Source organism: Polyodon spathula, chromosome 51 (genome assembly GCF_017654505.1).
Source record: "Polyodon spathula isolate WHYD16114869_AA chromosome 51, ASM1765450v1, whole genome shotgun sequence".
Lineage (NCBI taxonomy): Eukaryota > Metazoa > Chordata > Actinopteri > Acipenseriformes > Polyodontidae > Polyodon > Polyodon spathula.
The window spans coordinates 1758512-1776515 of NC_054584.1; the positions used below are offsets into that span (position 1 = coordinate 1758512).

General features: G+C 38.5%; 2 protein-coding genes and 3 non-coding genes across 6 annotated transcripts in view; 4 read left to right on the forward strand and 1 right to left on the reverse strand.

Moving 5' to 3' along the window:
• The first annotated feature begins 451 nt into the window (after positions 1 to 451).
• On the forward strand, positions 452 to 524 carry trnak-cuu. Its single transcript has one exon. It is a non-coding gene; the product is annotated as a tRNA-Lys (tRNA).
• A 1013-nt stretch (positions 525 to 1537) lies between these two features.
• trnae-uuc lies at positions 1538 to 1609 on the forward strand. The gene has a single exon. It is a non-coding gene; the product is annotated as a tRNA-Glu (tRNA).
• Positions 1610 to 2872: 1263 nt separating this feature from the next.
• Positions 2873 to 2944, reverse strand: trnae-uuc. Its single transcript has one exon. It is a non-coding gene; the product is annotated as a tRNA-Glu (tRNA).
• A 641-nt stretch (positions 2945 to 3585) lies between these two features.
• LOC121307023 lies at positions 3586 to 9461 on the forward strand. 2 transcript variants are annotated; one of them, XM_041239099.1, is made up of 6 exons: positions 3586 to 3697; positions 4929 to 5261; positions 7050 to 7397; positions 7788 to 7886; positions 8210 to 8283; positions 9076 to 9461. In XM_041239099.1, exons 1-6 carry the CDS (start codon positions 3655 to 3657, stop codon positions 9112 to 9114), a joined length of 936 nt encoding a protein of 311 aa, XP_041095033.1. In that variant the 5' UTR covers positions 3586 to 3654; the 3' UTR covers positions 9115 to 9461. The 2 variants fall into 2 exon arrangements, with proteins under 2 accessions (XP_041095033.1, XP_041095034.1); XM_041239100.1 differs by lacking the exon at positions 7788 to 7886.
• Positions 9462 to 11695: 2234 nt separating this feature from the next.
• LOC121306913 overlaps positions 11696 to 18004 on the forward strand; it is a 9283-nt gene continuing 2974 nt past the window's right edge. Inside the window, exons 1-3 of the mRNA XM_041238937.1 lie at positions 11696 to 11864; positions 13421 to 13741; positions 17123 to 17476. Of these exons, the coding sequence (XP_041094871.1) occupies positions 11825 to 11864; positions 13421 to 13741; positions 17123 to 17476 (715 nt within the window). The 5' untranslated portion in view covers positions 11696 to 11824. The remainder of the gene's footprint in view (positions 11865 to 13420; positions 13742 to 17122; positions 17477 to 18004) is intronic.

The window sequence follows — 18004 nt, forward strand, 5'->3', positions numbered from 1 at the left end:
AACCTTATGGTATGAAAGGCGCTATAAATAAAGAAGATTATTATTATTATTATTATTATTATTATTATTATTATTATTATTATTATTATTATTATTATTATTATTGTTATTTAAAATCCTCCACAGGTTGGTTGCCTCTTAACTCCGGTTAAGGTTGATACTGTATAAATACAGAACCAATCGTTCCAGATGAGACGTTTATTTTTCGTATTATTATTATTTGATTTGAGGCAGGGAGGCTGCAGTTGTTTCTAAGCGACGAGGAATCTGGAATAACAAACTTAGGGTTCGTGTCATACGACTTTGTGTCATCAAAGGTGTTTCTGGCGACGTCCAGTGGATTATATTTTGAATTGGTACAGTCGTTGTCACTTACAGTATTTGTCACTTACTCAAATAACATGACAAGTTCATAGCTCAGTTGGTTAGTCACTAAATTTTCTACTAGGCAGCCCGGCTAGCTCAGTCGGTAGAGCATGAGACTCTTAATCTCAGGGTCGTGGGTTCGAGCCCCACGTTGGGCGTACATTTTTAAATACAAATTCTAGATGTTTCTTGGGAGCAATGTTTGAGTCTGTTCACATTTTATACAGTATTACAACAAAATTACTTATGTGCTTTGTCAGATAGGAATTCCTATTGTAAAATGTGTGCAGCGTTAATAACTATAACAATATGTAGTAAATATTGTAATAAATAATCTTACTTTTTGATTTGGCTTCAATCCTTTTCTTTTTTACAGTTGTCATGAGCATTTATTGTTGAAAAAAGAGGATTAAATAAAAGCATGGAGTACCCATGTTCACATTTATTAAGTATTGCTTTCAAAACAAGATCACTTTTCAATGAAAACTAAATTAAACTTAAAAACATGAAGTTAAATACAGTGATATAACATTCATGAATACATCATTAAAAATAAACCATAGAAAAACATTATACTATCAAAGTACAATGCACGGTTATGGAGGAAAATGAACCGAAATTGAACGGGGGGAAATATCTGTAGACAATGTATTAAACCCGCCGCGCTGTTATTTTTCATAACAAACTCATTAATATATCAATTTCTACATTATATCAACTCTGATAATTATTCAAATAAATTAGAAACACTTACGGTGTATAGCGAGGGACAGCAGCGTGACTGTGAAGAGATCCATAGTGAGACTGAAGGATATATTAAAACGAGCAGAGACCAGAGCAAGCACAGGCTACCCTTCCACCGGGCAGAGCTGGGATGGATGCCCGCATTCTCCATATAGGTTTAATTTATGCACATATTTATTACCAACGCATTATGGCGATAAATACAAAGTGTGACAATTTTTTGTAAGAGACTCCTGCCCTACATGTGTATTTTAAAGTTTCATTGCATATCTTCAGAGAAGCAAAAAGGGAGGTCTTTTTTTTAGCAATGGAAGTTGTGTTATTAGAGAAATATAAACGGCTTGTTTGCTTGCATTTCTAACGTTTGTAATGTTCTACCAATCATTGTACTGAATACTAATACTGTCCGTGTTTTTATTCTGGAGCTTCCCATATGGTCTAGCGGTTAGGATTCCTGGTTTTCACCCAGGCGGCCCGGGTTCGACTCCCGGTATGGAAACGTCTGCTATTTGATTGTCTTTTAGTTACAGAAGTGAGGTCACTTGTAATGTGTTTTCATTATGATAATAAAGACGCATTTACTTCAAATATGAATATATTCAAAAATATATTTACAGACCAATGCAAATGTATTTGACTCTACTTCACACCCCTCACATTTTTTTTTTTTGGGGGGGGGGGGGGGGGGGGGGGGGTTGAACTCATAATTTGAAGTCTGAAGTGAGAAATTGGGGCATAATGTTGCATTATATTGTAGATACCATGATACTTGTTAGAAATAAAAAGTACAATTGTATGGTCATGGTGGTATTGCATTATAGTACTATAACAGTGCATTGTACTTTGATAATATAGTGTTTTTCTATGGTTTATTTTTAATGATGTATTCATTTTTTATCACTGTATTTAACTTTATGTTTTTAAGTTTAATTTCAACAATAAATGCTCATGACAACTGTAAAAAAGAAAAGGATTGAAGCCAAACCAAAAAATAAGATTATTTATTACAATATATACTACATATTGTTATAGTTATAAACGCTGCACACATTTTACAATAGGAATTCCTATCTGACAAAGCACATAAGTCATTTTTGTTGGAATACTGTATAAAACGTGAAGAGACTCAAACATTGCTCCTAAGAAACATCTAGAATTTGTATTTAAATATACACCCAACGTGTGGCTCAAAATCACGACCCTGAGATTAAGAGTCTCATGCTTTACCAACTGAACTAGCCGGGCTGACTGGTGGCAGTGTTTGTCACTCTAATCAACTGAACTCTGAACTTGTCTTGTTATTTGAAAAAACCCAAAGATTCAAAATATAATCCACTGGACGTTGCCAGAAACACCTTTGATGACACAAAGTCGTATGACACGAACCTTAAGAATGTTATTTCAGATTCCTCGTCGCTTAGAAACAACTGCAGCCTACCTGCCTATACAAATAATAATGATAATAATAATAATAATAATAATACAAAAATCGAATTACATGTATTTAAAATGAACGGTCTCATCTGGAACGATGGGATCTGCATTTATACAGGATCAACCTTAACCGGGGTTGAGAGGCACCCGACCTGTGGAGGATTTTGATTGTGAGGGGATGTGAAGTACAGTCAAATACATTTGCATTGGTCTGTAAATATATTTTTGAATATATTCATATTTGAAGTAAATGCGTCTTTATTATCATAATGAAAACACATTACAAGTGACCTCACTTCTGTAACTAAAAGACAATCAAATAGCGACGTTTCCATACCGGGAGTCGAACCCGGGCCGCCTGGGTGAAAACCAGGAATCCTAACCGCTAGACCATATGGGAAGCTACAGAATAAAGCAAGGACATGCAACAGTAGCTTCTATACAGTACAATGCTCGGTAGAACAAATCATTACAAACGTTAGAAATGCAAACAAACCTCCCTTTTTTCTTCTCTGAAGATATGCAATGGAGGGCGCACTGGAGCTTTTCAGTCTGGAGCTTTTCAGTCTGGGGAATATTATAAATTAGCAGACTGTACTTTAAAATACACATGCAGGGCGGGAGTGTACAAAAATGTGTCACAATGTATTTATCTCCATAATGCGATGGTAATAAATAAAGTGCATAAATTAAGACTATATGGAGAATGCGGGCATCGATCCCGCTACTTCTCGCATGCTAAGCGAGCGCTCTACCATTTGAGCTAATTCCCCACCGACTAAGTTTACTATTCTCAAAGGTTATATCGCAGCCTAATACGAGTGTTCAATTGTCCTACAGTTCTTTTAAAAGCAAACAAGATTATCCATAAACTAATGTTGACTAGACTGTAGTTCCAAACACCTTGAACCACGACGATCTCAAAAGAACACACGCAACCCATGAGTGTACAGAACAACGCCCACTTAAACCTGAGCATTGACCCGCCTAAATATACAGAGCTGCCCCCATCACACTGCAGCTCTGAAAGCACAGCAGCTCTGCCCGGTGGAAGGGTAGCCTGTGCTTGCTCTGGTTTCTGCTCTCTTTAATATATCCTTCAGTCTCACTATGGATCTCCTCACAGTTACGCTGCTGGGCCTCGCTATACACGGTAAGTGTTTCTAATTTATTTGAATAATTATCAGAGTTGATATTATAATGTAGAAATTGATATATTAATGAGTTTGTAATAAAAAATGACAGCGCGGCGGGTTTAATACATTGTCTACAGATATTTCCCCGCGTTCAATTTCGATTCATTTTCCTCCGTTCATAAAATTAGTTTATATACAGGCTTCGCGTGCCAATGAGATGTAAGGGAAGTATTTCATATTTGTGTTTGAACGATCGTGAGGGCAGATTAATTGATAAGTCAGTGTGATCAAACTGCTGTTTGTGTTGTCATCCAGAACTATTAAACACGCAATAGGGATACATAGACTGAAGAAAACTCAATGAAAACTCAACGACAAACGTGTCTTACTCAATGGCTTCAGTGTGTTTGTACTATATTACAGTATTATTACTCGCAATTCTTTAATGAGAAGTTTACATATAGGCCTATTTACTAATAAAGCGTTATTGTAGTTCTCACAAGAGTCGTTTTTTGTACTTTTCTCGTGGAGTGTGGAATCAGTGCGTGTCCCCACCGCGCAGTATTGCTTTGCAGGCATTTGAAGCTATTGTGTTTGTTAATCATCTCAAGCAGCATAATGTATGTTGCGCTGTCAGCTCATTTTCACGATGCTGTGCAGACCTGCTCACCCCATGCACAACACGTCTAATTACTGTGTATTTACATACGTAGTAGTTACTTTGTAAATACACGTGTGGGATACTTACACATAATTCCAGTGTTATCGTGCATCGCTACCATGTGCTTCATGTGTAAATCTCTGTGCACGGTATATGTAAGTACACAATTATATGAGAAAGGGGTTAAGTTAGGGTTAGGGTTATGGCTAGGGTTAGAGTACATTGTAGCTGTAGTACCGTTCTAAAGATGTGTAAGTGCCCATGTATTTGCTAAGTAACTATATATATATATATATATATATATATATATATATATATATATATATATATATATATATACACACACACAGTATAGAGATACTCCATGTAACGCGTTGTCCATTTGTTTACAGACACGCTGTTAAGCCACACCGCTGTATTTTATAGTGTAGATCGGTTATTCCGGATGGAATGTCTTGTTTTAAATGATAAGAATATCAAAATTGCGGTTTCTGTCGGTGTGCTAAACTCTGAGAATTAATACATTCAGGGTTCATTCAAAGGAAGTGTTTAATTGATTCACTCACCTCACCTGCTATGTTTTCCAGGTAGCGAATGCAGCCCGATTGTCGCCCCGCCGCGCCACACCGCCAGACCCGGAGAAAGCGTCACGATGCAGTGCAGTATCGGCACCGTGCTGGCGGAGTCCCCTCTGATCAGTTGGTACCGAGAGCTGCCGGGCGGGGTCCTGGAGCCCGTGACTCAGATTATCAGACATGTTCTTACAAATGGGCGCTATACCGGTGAAACATATAACGAGAACGGGAGCTTTTCTCTAACGATTGGAAATGTTCAAAGGAACGATTCGGGATTGTATTTCTGCATCGTCGGGGCTTCAGGCACATTCACCCCCGGCAGGAGCTCCAGGCTGGTTGTAGCGGGTAAGTGTGTTTAGATTGTATTAGCTCGAAAGGGAACACTGAGTTAGGGCTGCCTGGTGATTGTTTGACTTGTTGCGTTTCCATTAATAACATTCCTGCATTGCTATCGGTTATAGGGAGCTTCTTCCCACATTAAATCATTTGAAAACAATCTGTTTACATCTCATTAGCTGATCCCCTAAAAACTGTTTAAACATTTTAAATACAGTTATTTGAATACGAAATTACAAATGTCTAGTATACTGTTTAAAAAATGTTAGGATTAGACAATGATGGTTTAAAACTGACGAACAAAGATATTTCGCACACTGTTATCTTGACACAGCACAGTCAGTCACAATACAATATAGCAGTTCCTTCAAATAAGACAAGTCCTCACAATCTCGCCAACACACCAGCCCACATCCAATCGAAGAAATGTTATCTCTGCATGCTAAGCCAGATAGAAATGTTATCTCTGCATGCTAAGCCAGATAGAATCTTCTCTAAACTCTCCAGTATTCTAGTAACAAAATATTTCAAACACAAAATAAGAACGATTCAAATATTTAAAGACGATCAGAGTGGGACGTTTGGAAACATTTTAATACGATCAGAATGTCTTCATGTAAACGCATTTGGTTTTAACTGATAATAACCCCCAGCGAGGTTTTTAGAAAACTCCAGTTTTAACTAATCGTTTTAAATAACGCTGTCCTTAAACGTAAAAAGAGCAAAACGTGTACAAAGCCTAAAACATACACCGTCTCGAGCATCGCTCATTAAAATATCTACTGACTTTGTAAACAGAATAAAATACTACAAATTAAATAAATCCACATCACAGATGTTGGGGTGAGGTGAGGGCAGCCAGCTTTCTCACATCTTGCTTCTCGATGAGATTCAACACTGATTCAGCTCAAGAGCTCCGTTTAGCCTAATGAGAGCGGACTACACTTCTGTATTACCTGAATCTTAAAGGTGCACGTCTAGTAGCTACATTTTACGCGTTAGTCTAACCCTAACCCTAGATGCAGTATGTTTAAGGTGTGTGTTGCTTCAGTGAGGCTCTACTCGCTTATATTTTATTTTATATGAACCGAAAGTTCCTGGAGCCTGTTGTGTTTAAGCGATGTTTCTTTTTAAATTCAGAAGATAAACGCTTTTGGCAAATCATAACAAAAATAATAATAATAAAAAAACACCCAGAAGTAGCTATACAACAAATAAAAAATAACTTAGTGTCAAAGCATCAAACAAAACCTGGATCCTCTCAAAATAGTTTGCGAACTGTACCTCCTGCCTAGCACAATACACAGAGCGCATTAGTACTGGATGCACCACAATGTATGCAATAAAATAAAGAACAGGCGGCTATATGGCATAGCCTAGTAAAAACAGGTGTATGGTGCATTTGTAAACACTGATATCATATTAAATAACTTTCGCTTTGTATTATAAGCTTTCACACTTATTTTCAGCCAAGAGAGAGCTCTTGCTAGGCACGCAGGGTCGATGAGGGAGAGTCTGCCTGTTCTGGAGTAAATGTTGTTTTTTATTGAGTCTGTCGGATAGTGTTTAGTTTGTCAGTTTTGGAAGGGAACAAAAACGAGGTACGCTGTTATACCCGTTTTGACTTAGTTTCACCAAGAATAGCGGGTGTAGGTGTCCACCCTTCCAAAAAATCGACCCGCGTCCATCCCCCAGTGTAACACATTGCTTAGCATTAAAAGAGAACATTGTTGTAGCGGAGGAAGGGTCAACCAAACCCCAATGCTAATAGTAAACTCTTGTCATTGTATTGCAAAGACCCGCAGAGAACCCCGAGTGTGCAGCTGTTCTCCCCGGTCTCGGCTGAAGGCGAGTCGGGCTGGACTGAGCCGGTTCCGGTTGTGTGTTTAGTGAGAGACGCCTCCCCACTCTGGGGCCCAGTCCTCTGGACAATCCCCGGGCTCTCCGCTGAACCCCCGCCGGGGCTAGACGAGGTGCTGATAGAACCTGACGGCTCTTACACCGTGACGAGTCACACCACAGTCAGCGCGGAGCAATGGGAGAGCGGGGGAGCGGCGTGTGAGGTTCGCAATAACGCCACCGGACAGGTTTCTGCATCCGGAAAAGGCACACATGGGAATTCCATTTTTGGAGAAGGGGATACAAGTAAGTAAGTCCTGACTAGAGAGGATTACATATCTAACTACCAGTGTCACTTCTCTCAGACCAATACTGAATATCTTGGTGTCCTAACTAGAGAGGATCTCATATTTAACTGCCCGTGTCTCTCCTCTCAGACCCCTAGTGAATATTTTGGTGTCCTAACTAGAGAGGATCTCATATTTAACACTCCTGTGTACCTCTCTCAGATCCCTACTGAATATCTTGGTGTTCCTTAGAGAAGATCTCATATTTTCAAATGCATTTTTAAGGTTTGAATACAGTGTTCAATGTAATACTGTCAAGGAGAGTTAAAGCCATTCCAGGCCTATGAGTTTGATCTCTGTCAGGAAATAGTATCGCATATAACACTGTATATTTTATTGCCTTTTCCAGCCTGTCTGCATGTTCTATATTATGGAGTGCCTGGAGTTTTCTTTTTGTTCTTGATAGTGGTGACCAGTGCATGTTTCTGTAGGAAAAGACTGAGAACAGGTAATTGAATCTTTTTCTCATCATTTTGCATGAAAACAATATTAACAGCGGGACGGAGGTTCAACCCATCTGGAGTCATGTGGATTGTGATTGGGGTGGTCAGAATGAAAATGTAAAATGTGAGATGCTGTGTGCTTGACTGTGTGCTATATAAGTCCTAGAACAGTTGGCTGTTAGCTGGATAACACATGCTAATTGCCATTTTTTTAAATAGACTTTCCTAATTCACACACGTTTGAAAATCTAAGAATTTGGTGGAAGTAGTTTAAAGACCGTGGTTATCATAACAAGTTTCTAACAAAATCTGTTTTTGGAATTGACAGTGCAAAGAAGTAGGAAAGTGGAACTCACTGCTCACCACAGTGGCTCAAGACAGAGGAAAACCAGAGAGGACGCGGTAAATATTGAGCAAATAATAACCCTTACAACTCTTTGTTGGTAACAGTAGTCTTCCCTCAATAATTTTCTACTATAGCCCTCCCCTCCAGTCCATATATATATATATATATATATATTTATATATATATATATATATATATATATATATATATATATATATATATATATATATATATATATGTGTGTGTGTGTGTGTGTGTGTGTGTGTGTGTGTGTGTGTGTGTGTGTGTGTGTGTGTGTGTGTGTGTGTATATATATATATATATATATATAGAACATAGGAAAAGTTTGAGAACGTGAAAAGGCCATTCAACCCATCAAGGCTGGTCCCTTGTTAGCCCAGTACAGCAGTGTGCAAATGTATTCAACACCTCAAGATTGTCATTTTATACACTATATATAATCAGTGATATAGAAACACTAGGCACTCATGTGTGAAAGTGTCAGACCACATTGAAATGTCTCGTGCATTTTATCATTGAGGCTCTGTGTTCTGTTTCACTCACTATTTTAAATTAATTGCATGTGTGGCCTGTTAAAGACATCAATGAAGTCAGACCTTCACCATTCACCTATGTTGACTGTTTTCCAAGATGTTCTGTTACAGTTGTTTCAATTCATATGCACAGCAAATCGCAGGTGCAATGGGTTGTTCTAATACATTGTATTAGGCCCATGCATTTGCTTCGTTTTTTTTCCACCCAAACAATAACACAATATTATCCTATGAATAACATAGGCAGTCATATTTTAAGTCTTTAAGGTCTCAGTAACTTTTTCTTTTTTACAGACTGAATATGCATCCCTGAATCTCATCAGAACGAGATGATATCAACTGACAGCCCGTTTGAATTGACTCAGACTGCAGGCTCTTGGCCTTTGTGTTTGACTTTCAGCCTGCCAACAACCTGTTTGTGATGTTTCCCAAACAGCAAATTATATTTAATAGTCAAACAGAGGATTTTAATGATGACTACCAGCTTTATGTGTTCATGTTAGTCTCTTTCTGAGCTTGTAACCCTTATAACTTCGGAACACCTGGTTGGATCCGCCATTTTGTTTAATTGAAATGAAGATTTATATTTTATATATATACACACACACATATACATGTATATGTTTGTTGCTATTGGTTCAGTAAACCTTGAGAGAAAGTTGGACAGCAATAATGTGGCAAAATTTAGCAATGGGGTTAAAAAAAAAAAATTCTTGGTAACACTTTACATTAAGTGTCTAATTACTGTATATTATACTAGTTACTTAGTAAATTCATGTGTACTTACGCATAATTACAATGTTATTATGCATAGTTATAATGTACTTAATGTGTACATTTTTTGCATGATCTAATATTGTTCCTAAAGTTATCCCTAACCCTAACCTAAACCCTATATTGATCCAATTGTGTACTTACTTATATGGTGCTAAAAGATTTACAAATTAAGTACATTGTAACGAGTGCCCCTGTACTGGTGGTGCTGGAGATGGAAAAACACCTGATAGCATCTCCAGCACCACGGATATCTAAATATAAAAGGTACCCAACAGCTTTTCAGACCGCACGTCTGCATCGCGTGTGAATGTTGTTTGCAGGAACTTGACTCTTTCTGCTCAGGATATGGTCAGTGCAGTTCACTCGCTTTTTATTCAAATTCAAACCTTTAACAAAGACTTAAAATACAAATACAGACCTAGCACACAAACTCCAATACAGAGTACAATGCATTTTAAACGTGCATTGCATTATGTAAACAGAAGGCAGAATCGCTTATTCCGAACATGAAAGACCCAAAGTGATCATTTCCAAACACTTTTCTCGCCGATATCACACCAGATGACATTTTTATACAACACCAGACTCCCTACACACGACGTATTAACTTATATAAGAAAGCACTATTAAACAGCAGACCGGTCCTTAGATTCAGCCGGGTTCCATTAGTCTAACCTAATAAAGAGTGTCTAATGAGGGTTCTGTTAAATCAAATGGTTCGAATTAGAACACAAAACATAGAAGCTTCTGCTCTTAGAACGATCTCTTAAAGAACTTAAAGAAGGTAATTGGTCAGTCTGTCTCTTACCTCCACGAACCGTCTCTTTGAAGAGTGTGATTTGCGCGTTGATGAAATCCATGACAATGTTCATTACTGGTTTTTGTTTTATTCATTGTGGTTGCTTTCAGGTTTAGGAATAACAGTTGGGTCTGGTTCAAACTGCAGTAACGTTTTTCAATTACTGCACAAATGCAGAGAAGCAAAGCGACAGAAAGTTATACCCTTTGGATAGTGTTTTTTTTTTTTATTTTGGCTTTAATAAAAAGTCTGCCACTGTTAGTTATTATAGTTTCATCTTGAGGTTCATGTTTTTGATGTCGAAAACATTTTAAACGGCACATATAATTCTGCTGAGGTGGGAAGTACATGCTAACGTGATAAACATTTACTGTGCAGACTATTTTGTATTATTGATAATAACTTTGTCGAATAGAAAGCGAATACGAGTGTTTCCGACGAGATGCAACCAAAGACGTGTTCTTAAAAGTCTTAATAATTACTGTTTGGTATTCTGTTCTTAACCAGCAGCCTGTCGGACCAAACTGTTGTGAATAAATTATATACTGAATGAACACCAAAAGAATGTGAATCAGATCATTGTGTCTTTTTATTGCAACTGCGGTACCAGTCAGTAGAGCGAACATTGTAAAGGGGTACTTGAGCTGAAACCTCGAGATAGAGGGTCCAGTTTAAAAAAAAGTTGAAAACCACTGTACTATATATATGGCCTAATTTATACAATTATATCATTATACATTGGAGTATGGCTTTTAGTTCAGTATTTCATTAAAGGTTTCCACGTTTTGTTGAAAAGCAGAAGTACCCCAATTCGTAAATTAATAAATTACGTTTTCTTAACTGTGAGTGTTCGAATGTGGTTTAAAGTTTATGTGACCGAATACAATAAGTTTGTGTGTGTGTGTGTGTGTGTGTGTGTGTGTGTGTGTGTGTGTGTGAGAGTGTCTGTGTGTGTGTGTGTGTGTGTGTGTGTGTGGGGGGGGGGGGGGGGGGTTGTCTCTGAAGTCTCAACAAATTAGCACCATGCAAAGCTGCAACAGAAAACAAGCCAGACGGGGATGCATGTTTACGCATTATCACGCAGGGCATCTTGTTAGTGCAATCTATACTAAACTTGTTTTCATTCTTCGTTTCGGGAGTGGGTGGTGTAGAAATATTTTGACCAAAACAACAGGGGTCTTTGGGGTTTTGGGGTTGGCTTGTATTTCACTGATAACATCAAGAGGTACATTTTAGACGATGCCAAAACCGCACGACACTTGCATTTAACCTCGCAGTCTCTGCGCTGACACAATGGAAACTCTAAATGCGAGGAATACACACAGGTATTAATATGAAGCAGGAAATGACAAGGAGGCCTGCTCAAGCGAGAAACCGACAAATAATCACACATAGTACCAACTATTTGACATTTAACTTGTTTTAGTTGGTTCCATCTCTTCACTCAATTCAGAGTTCATCAGAACCATGCTGCACATTTTCATCACCGTCACGTTGTGTTTGAAAGGTATTATTATTATTATTATTATTATTATTATTATTATTATTATTATTATTATTATTATTATTATTTATTATTATTATTATTATTATTATTATTATTATTATTATTTATTTATTATTATTATCTATTTATTTGGCAATCGCATTTATCCAAGGAGACTTACAGTGACTATCAGTTGAGCAAGGCAGCTTTAATATTTTAAATCGTATAGTTTACAGTAAATGCAAATTATGCTACTGAAGTACAATATGAGATAAGATGCAACACGTTAGGATTACAAGCATTTATATCTACAGTGACACAGTAGTAGTGGTTAATTGTTATGTACACATAAATATACATTTGTATTAATATTTGACATGCCTTTAAAGTAAATGTTATCTTTTTTCACAGTTTACTGTAAAACCAAATGCTTAAAAATGATGCATAATCCAATACAGCAGATTTGAAACTCATTTCTGCTGGGATTCAATTACAATTCTGACACTGTTACTAGCTGCTGTTTCCTTGCAGACAGTGTTAGTATTGAATAATTGCACACGGCGATGATAGTTTGTATATTTTAATAAGCTGCTATAAAGATGCGCGGCGTGGTTATCCAATTGAGAGTGTCTTGTAAAGCTGTAGATGTATTCCAATACTGTAGACGCGCATACAAACACAGAGGACACCAGCAACATGTGCGGCGCCTTTACAATGTAAAGAATATGCAAGACTAATATGCGTTTAAAATCCGCGGCGGAAAGTTTTAGCTTTTACAGTGTAGAGCCACCATAACTCCAATCATCCGTAACCGTGAAGTATAACACATACAGAACGCGAGGAAGGCATTGAATGAAACGCCTGTCTGATTAATATGTTTTGTTTTATGTTTAAACTTCACCTACACACACACACACACACACACACACACACACACACACACACACAATATATATATATGTGTGTGTGTGTGTGTGTGTGTGTGTGTGTGTGTGTGTGTGTGTATTCCAATATACGACTGTGTTATGTGTGTTATATCATCACTGCATATCTGTTATTTAATTCAACGGGAATACAATTTCACACACGTAAACGTTGAGGGAACTTAAAGGTATAATTCATACAGCATCATCCATACAAAATGATAAACCAATGTTTGAAATTGCCTTTGTTATTTTTCTAATTATTTATATAAAGAGATTGTTGCACTAAGACGATAAGACTGATGCGTTTGTTTTATTCCTTTTACTGGAAGCACTTTGCTTCAAAGGGCACACAATACAGAACAATTTCCATAGAACACATATTACCAGGTAATAATGCAATTCATTCACGGTTACACAGTAATTACAATGCAATGCAGCCAAGACATGTACTGCGTTGTAATAATCTTTTAGAAATCTAAAACGATTGCAATCTTATATTCTTAATATGCAACACTTTAGACAAACGGTAATTTTAATTACATTGGAATTACGGTACCTATTCCTACTCAATATTTGCTATTATTATGTTTCTTTCCAATATATATACGCGCTGTATTGGCGAGTGTTTTCAATGTTTTGTGCATATCCCAGTTTATCTAGGAGACTGCGCCATGTTGCACCAAACACCGGCTCACCAGTTTGCTGCGGCTGGAGACACCGTGCAGACTTTCTGTTCTTGTTCTTACTTGGATATGCTGCGCTGGTTCGTGAAGAAGGACAGCGAAATGATCGCTCTGAACACCAGCTGCAAGGCAGGTCCTGGGTGCAGGATCAATACGAGTCGAGCGAGCAATGGGGACTGCGCGCTGACTATCCGGGACGTGCAGCCCGTCGACTCCGGGGTGTATTACTGTGCAGAATACAGTTCTTTCGCCATGACCATCTCCAACGGATCCTTACTGATCGTCAAAGGTAAGAGGAATCAATCCATCAATCAAAACCTTTATTTATCATTTACAGCGACGAGCTGGCAAGAGGCTCACACCACCCCAGCCAACAACACCACACAAGAAGAAGTAAAGAACACACCATCAATCATAATACACGAACCATAAATCTCAGCAGCAACTTAGCGGGTACAGATGTCAGTCAGAAGAATTCTGGGCATAAATAACTAAAATAATTAAATTTATAGATTCCAATCGTGCAATAACGGGGTGCAAGTCATTGTCCTCGTGTAATATTAGGCAGTTAGGTGCCACCTGTCAGACCTGCTTATTTATAAATAGTTCACAATCTCATGACGAGGCAGGACCAATCGATTATAATCCGTAATGACACATAGAAAACGTTGCAGTCTAACCATGAGCTATATTGTTAAAAAAAATGTAACAATGTACGTTATGTAAAGTTTACTGTTTGTTTCTGTAAAGCTAGACATTTACTGTAAAAAAAAAAAAAAAAAAAAGTTCCAACCTATTTTAACGAACGCTTATTTAAATCAAGACTGTATGATTCTAGCTCTGAGGCAGCTGCTGCCAGTAACTCCGCGTTCCACTTTCTCTAAACTCAGGCCTATAAAATACACATGATGCTCTTTCATCAGCTCTAATGTTGAACTGCTGCAGTGTTTCAAGGGTTTCGTACGGTGGTAGAATCTATACTGGTAACAAGAAACCCTAAAGGCTGCCATGTTCTACTGGTTCCAGTCACTCCTTTAAAAGAAATAATTGTGCTTACTGGAGATGTGTTTTCCTAAAAATAAATACAAACACCAATGATGTAAAAAGCGTAAGAAAATACATTATAATCTATCAATGTAAGCCATCCACGAGCATGTTGGATCCTTAGAGGTTTGTGGAAGGTGTCTTGTCCCTACGGTCTGAACGTTGTAAAACTAGCGAGAGAAGTTGCATTATCATTGAGTCGATAGCAACTGTTTTTTTTTTCATCTTACTTAGAGAAATGGAGAAAACCAATATGACAAACTGACTTCTGCTAATGCGTTGTTATGAAATAATGAATCATACTTTCACTTCACTTTGAATGTTGCTCTTCATCTATGCAATAGCTAAACTTTTTCCTTCCAGTTTTGGATGAAAATAATTATAAGTCTTTGTACTTTGAAAAGACTTCAGAAACGTGGATCACAATACACAGTTGTTCTTTTGTAGTTTTTGCAAGTGGAAAGTACAAAGAGCCGCGAACGTTGCAGGAGTTTCTGTTGTGAGGCAGCGAACAGGGCCCTGTTTCTATATACACATGCGAATGCGAGTTTGGCAGATACGATATTAAGTGCAACTACCAAAAAAAAAAGTTGCGTTTCCATATACCAACACTCACACCACTCCTTCGTAAAACCATTCGTAATTCATCACCGCCAAATCTGTCGTCGTGTAGATACGAAAGGTCAGTCTCACCTCGTTTTCTCGCGTTTCTCGCGTATGGTTGATAAACAAATTGCGTCTTTGATGCCTGCTGTATACCTGCGACACAGAGCGAGAGAATTACAAGGAACGTCAGCGCGCATCAATTACACTCGTCAATTTGAGGTGGCGGCAAGAACACCCTGAAGAACTCCATGCTGCAGGTCGCCATGTGCGGGACTAGACATGCCTGGGTGGTAGCCTGCGCCCCAAATAAGTTATGATATGTATGCTTAGTTTACATTGAGATTAATGTAAATGTCATTAGAAACAGCACTCTGTGCTGTGAACACATTCTTTAGTTTATACTGTTGGTTTATATCTCCTGGGGTTAGGGGCTGAGTTATGCTGCCTGTCTGTAATTGTTTAGTGGGTGGAGTGGGGGAGGGGACTGCCTGAGTTGAGAGATGTGGAGATAAATAAAAAAAGACGCATGTGTAGTATTTCGGTAATGTGTGTGCAAAATAAACCACTCCAACAAAATACTGCCTGCGTGGAGGCTGCTTTAATTATCACAAGCTTTTACTCATTCATCATTCTCTCACATCTTGCCGATTCACTTTTCCCGTATAGAATGAGCGAGGTATCCGAGGCTACCTTTCCTATTTCAATTCCGACGCTAATTCGATTCGTACGGAGTATAAAAACGCGGGATACGTGTTCGTAATTGGACGTGATAACTTCTCGTTAGACCTTTCGTATTTCCCCGTGCGCATTCGGGATATAGAAACAGCCCCGCCGGTGAAGCGGTACGTGGCGCTGTCCAAGGTGCTGACCGCACTAGCCCGTCGTAACATCCGGGACTTTCCAGCAAAGGGTTGCCTCACTCGTTTCTGCTCGGGTTTTTTGCTTTACTGCCGATTTCTGTCGTATTTCTGACAGCTTTTAAGCCACTAGTTTCTATACCAAGTTTACAAAATGCTTCTGTTTAAAATAAACTGCACTCTTTCATAGGTAACCAGCTAAGAGAACATGCCAGATAATATTCAGATCTACATGTCATTTAATCATATTGATGTCTTTGTAGCACCCGGGAGAGGCACTCGTTCTTTTCGATCAGGGTGGGATCAGGCAGGCAGAATACCAGAAGGACATAAACTAGAACCACAACAATATGCAGGGCAATGAACGTCGTTTCATTAAATACAGGTGGTTAACTATACTTAACAAATAGGACAAGTCCAGAGTACACAGTCACGGCATGGGGTTTGCACTGTTCAATAAAAACAAAACAATACATCCTCAATTATAATTAAAAACAAAGTGCAGTGCTGCTTGAGACAATCGCGGAGACGGGGCTTACTAAACAACAGCAAAACCAATACTTTAAAAACTCCCCGTCTCCAGCACTCCTCTGAAACCCCAACGCCTTTAAAATACTAATTTCTGAAACAGTTAAACACACACACACACACACACACACAGAAGAAGGGGGACAGGGAGCACAGCAGGAGCCCCGCTCTAAATGTCGGCGGCTATTTCTTTCATTTTTCTCCCCAACCCACCGCCGAACACAAACCAGTCGAATTCATTCTCTGCTGACTGTGCGTCCAGCCTCCGCTCCAGACAAACCCGGGTTCACGTCACAAACACAAAATCCAATCTCTCGAATGGATGAAATCGGGAACTTTTAAACCAGGTGCTCAGCTTCTTAATTATTCAATTAGCACCTATAGGGGCTGAGAACAGGAGAGCATCAACGTGCCAGTGAGATCCGTGCAAATCTACAACAAAATAACGTGCCAAAATAAACGTGCTTTATGAATGTGTTAAAATAAAACAAACATTAAGCCAAACGTGACAAATCAAAACGTGAATACTACAATAACAAAATCAAACGTGTCTAAATAAAGTGACGTGGGTCACCCGGTTACGTCTTTATTACGTGTTTATTATGTTATCATGTGTTTATTTGTTACATTTTCAGACAATTCCATACAAAATACTACAGTAACGGTCCTGGCCCCCGCTGTCTCCGGCAGCGCTCTCGATTCCAAGGGGACGGTGACATTAGTGTGTCTGGTCCGGGGTCTCTCCTCGCCCGCACTCTGGGTCCAGTGGTTCATCTCTGGTAACCTCACAAAGTCAGGCGCTCCAAGCTCCTGGACCGAAGGGAAGAAGGGTGGAAACGGAGAGAGCCACAGCGCCACAAGCAGGCTGACAATCCCGGTGGAGACGTGGCGGAGCGGGGCGGTGTGCGCATGTGGAGCGCAACTGAACTCGAACACCGTCATCCTCAGCAGGAATATCTCATACACAGGTGGACTGGAACCGAAATATGGTAGGTTTTCCAGTAGGGATTGATAAATGCACGCTGACGTGGAGCAATACTTTGTCAATAGCACCAGTAATGTGCAATATTGAATACTGGAACATTTAAAATAATATAAGCTTACATTTAATTCGGTTTAATCTTTGAAATTATTAATAATACCATAGCCCTAATTTATTTTTTATATATTTTTTTTTAAGGTCTGATTCGTAATATTATAACGATTGATCATCTTGGGGCTATAGGACGATTTATGATGCTCAATCAAATACTGTTTATATGATAACACATTGTTATGTACTTTTAGTATGTCAATGTTTAATGCTTATTTTGGTTACAGTTTGAGTTTTTGATTATATTTCCGACCATAAAAACATTATCACGCGTTTAAAATCTTTTTTTGAATGTTCTTTGGCTGCTTGCCTGTAGTTCTCATATCTGCTGGTATATTGTGTGTGTCTCTATAGAGCCTGTAGTTCTCATATCTGCTGGTATATTGTGTGTGTCTCTATAGAACCTGTAGTTCTCATATCTGCT

Coding starts and splice junctions, on each gene's coding strand:
- LOC121307023 (XM_041239099.1), top strand. CDS start 3,655: ATGGATCTCCTCACAGTTACGCTGCTGGGCCTCGCTATACACG. Junction 3,698..4,928: donor GCTGGGCCTCGCTATACACG/GTAAGTGTTTCT, acceptor TATGTTTTCCAG/GTAGCGAATGCAGCCCGATT. Junction 5,262..7,049: donor CTCCAGGCTGGTTGTAGCGG/GTAAGTGTGTTT, acceptor TGTATTGCAAAG/ACCCGCAGAGAACCCCGAGT.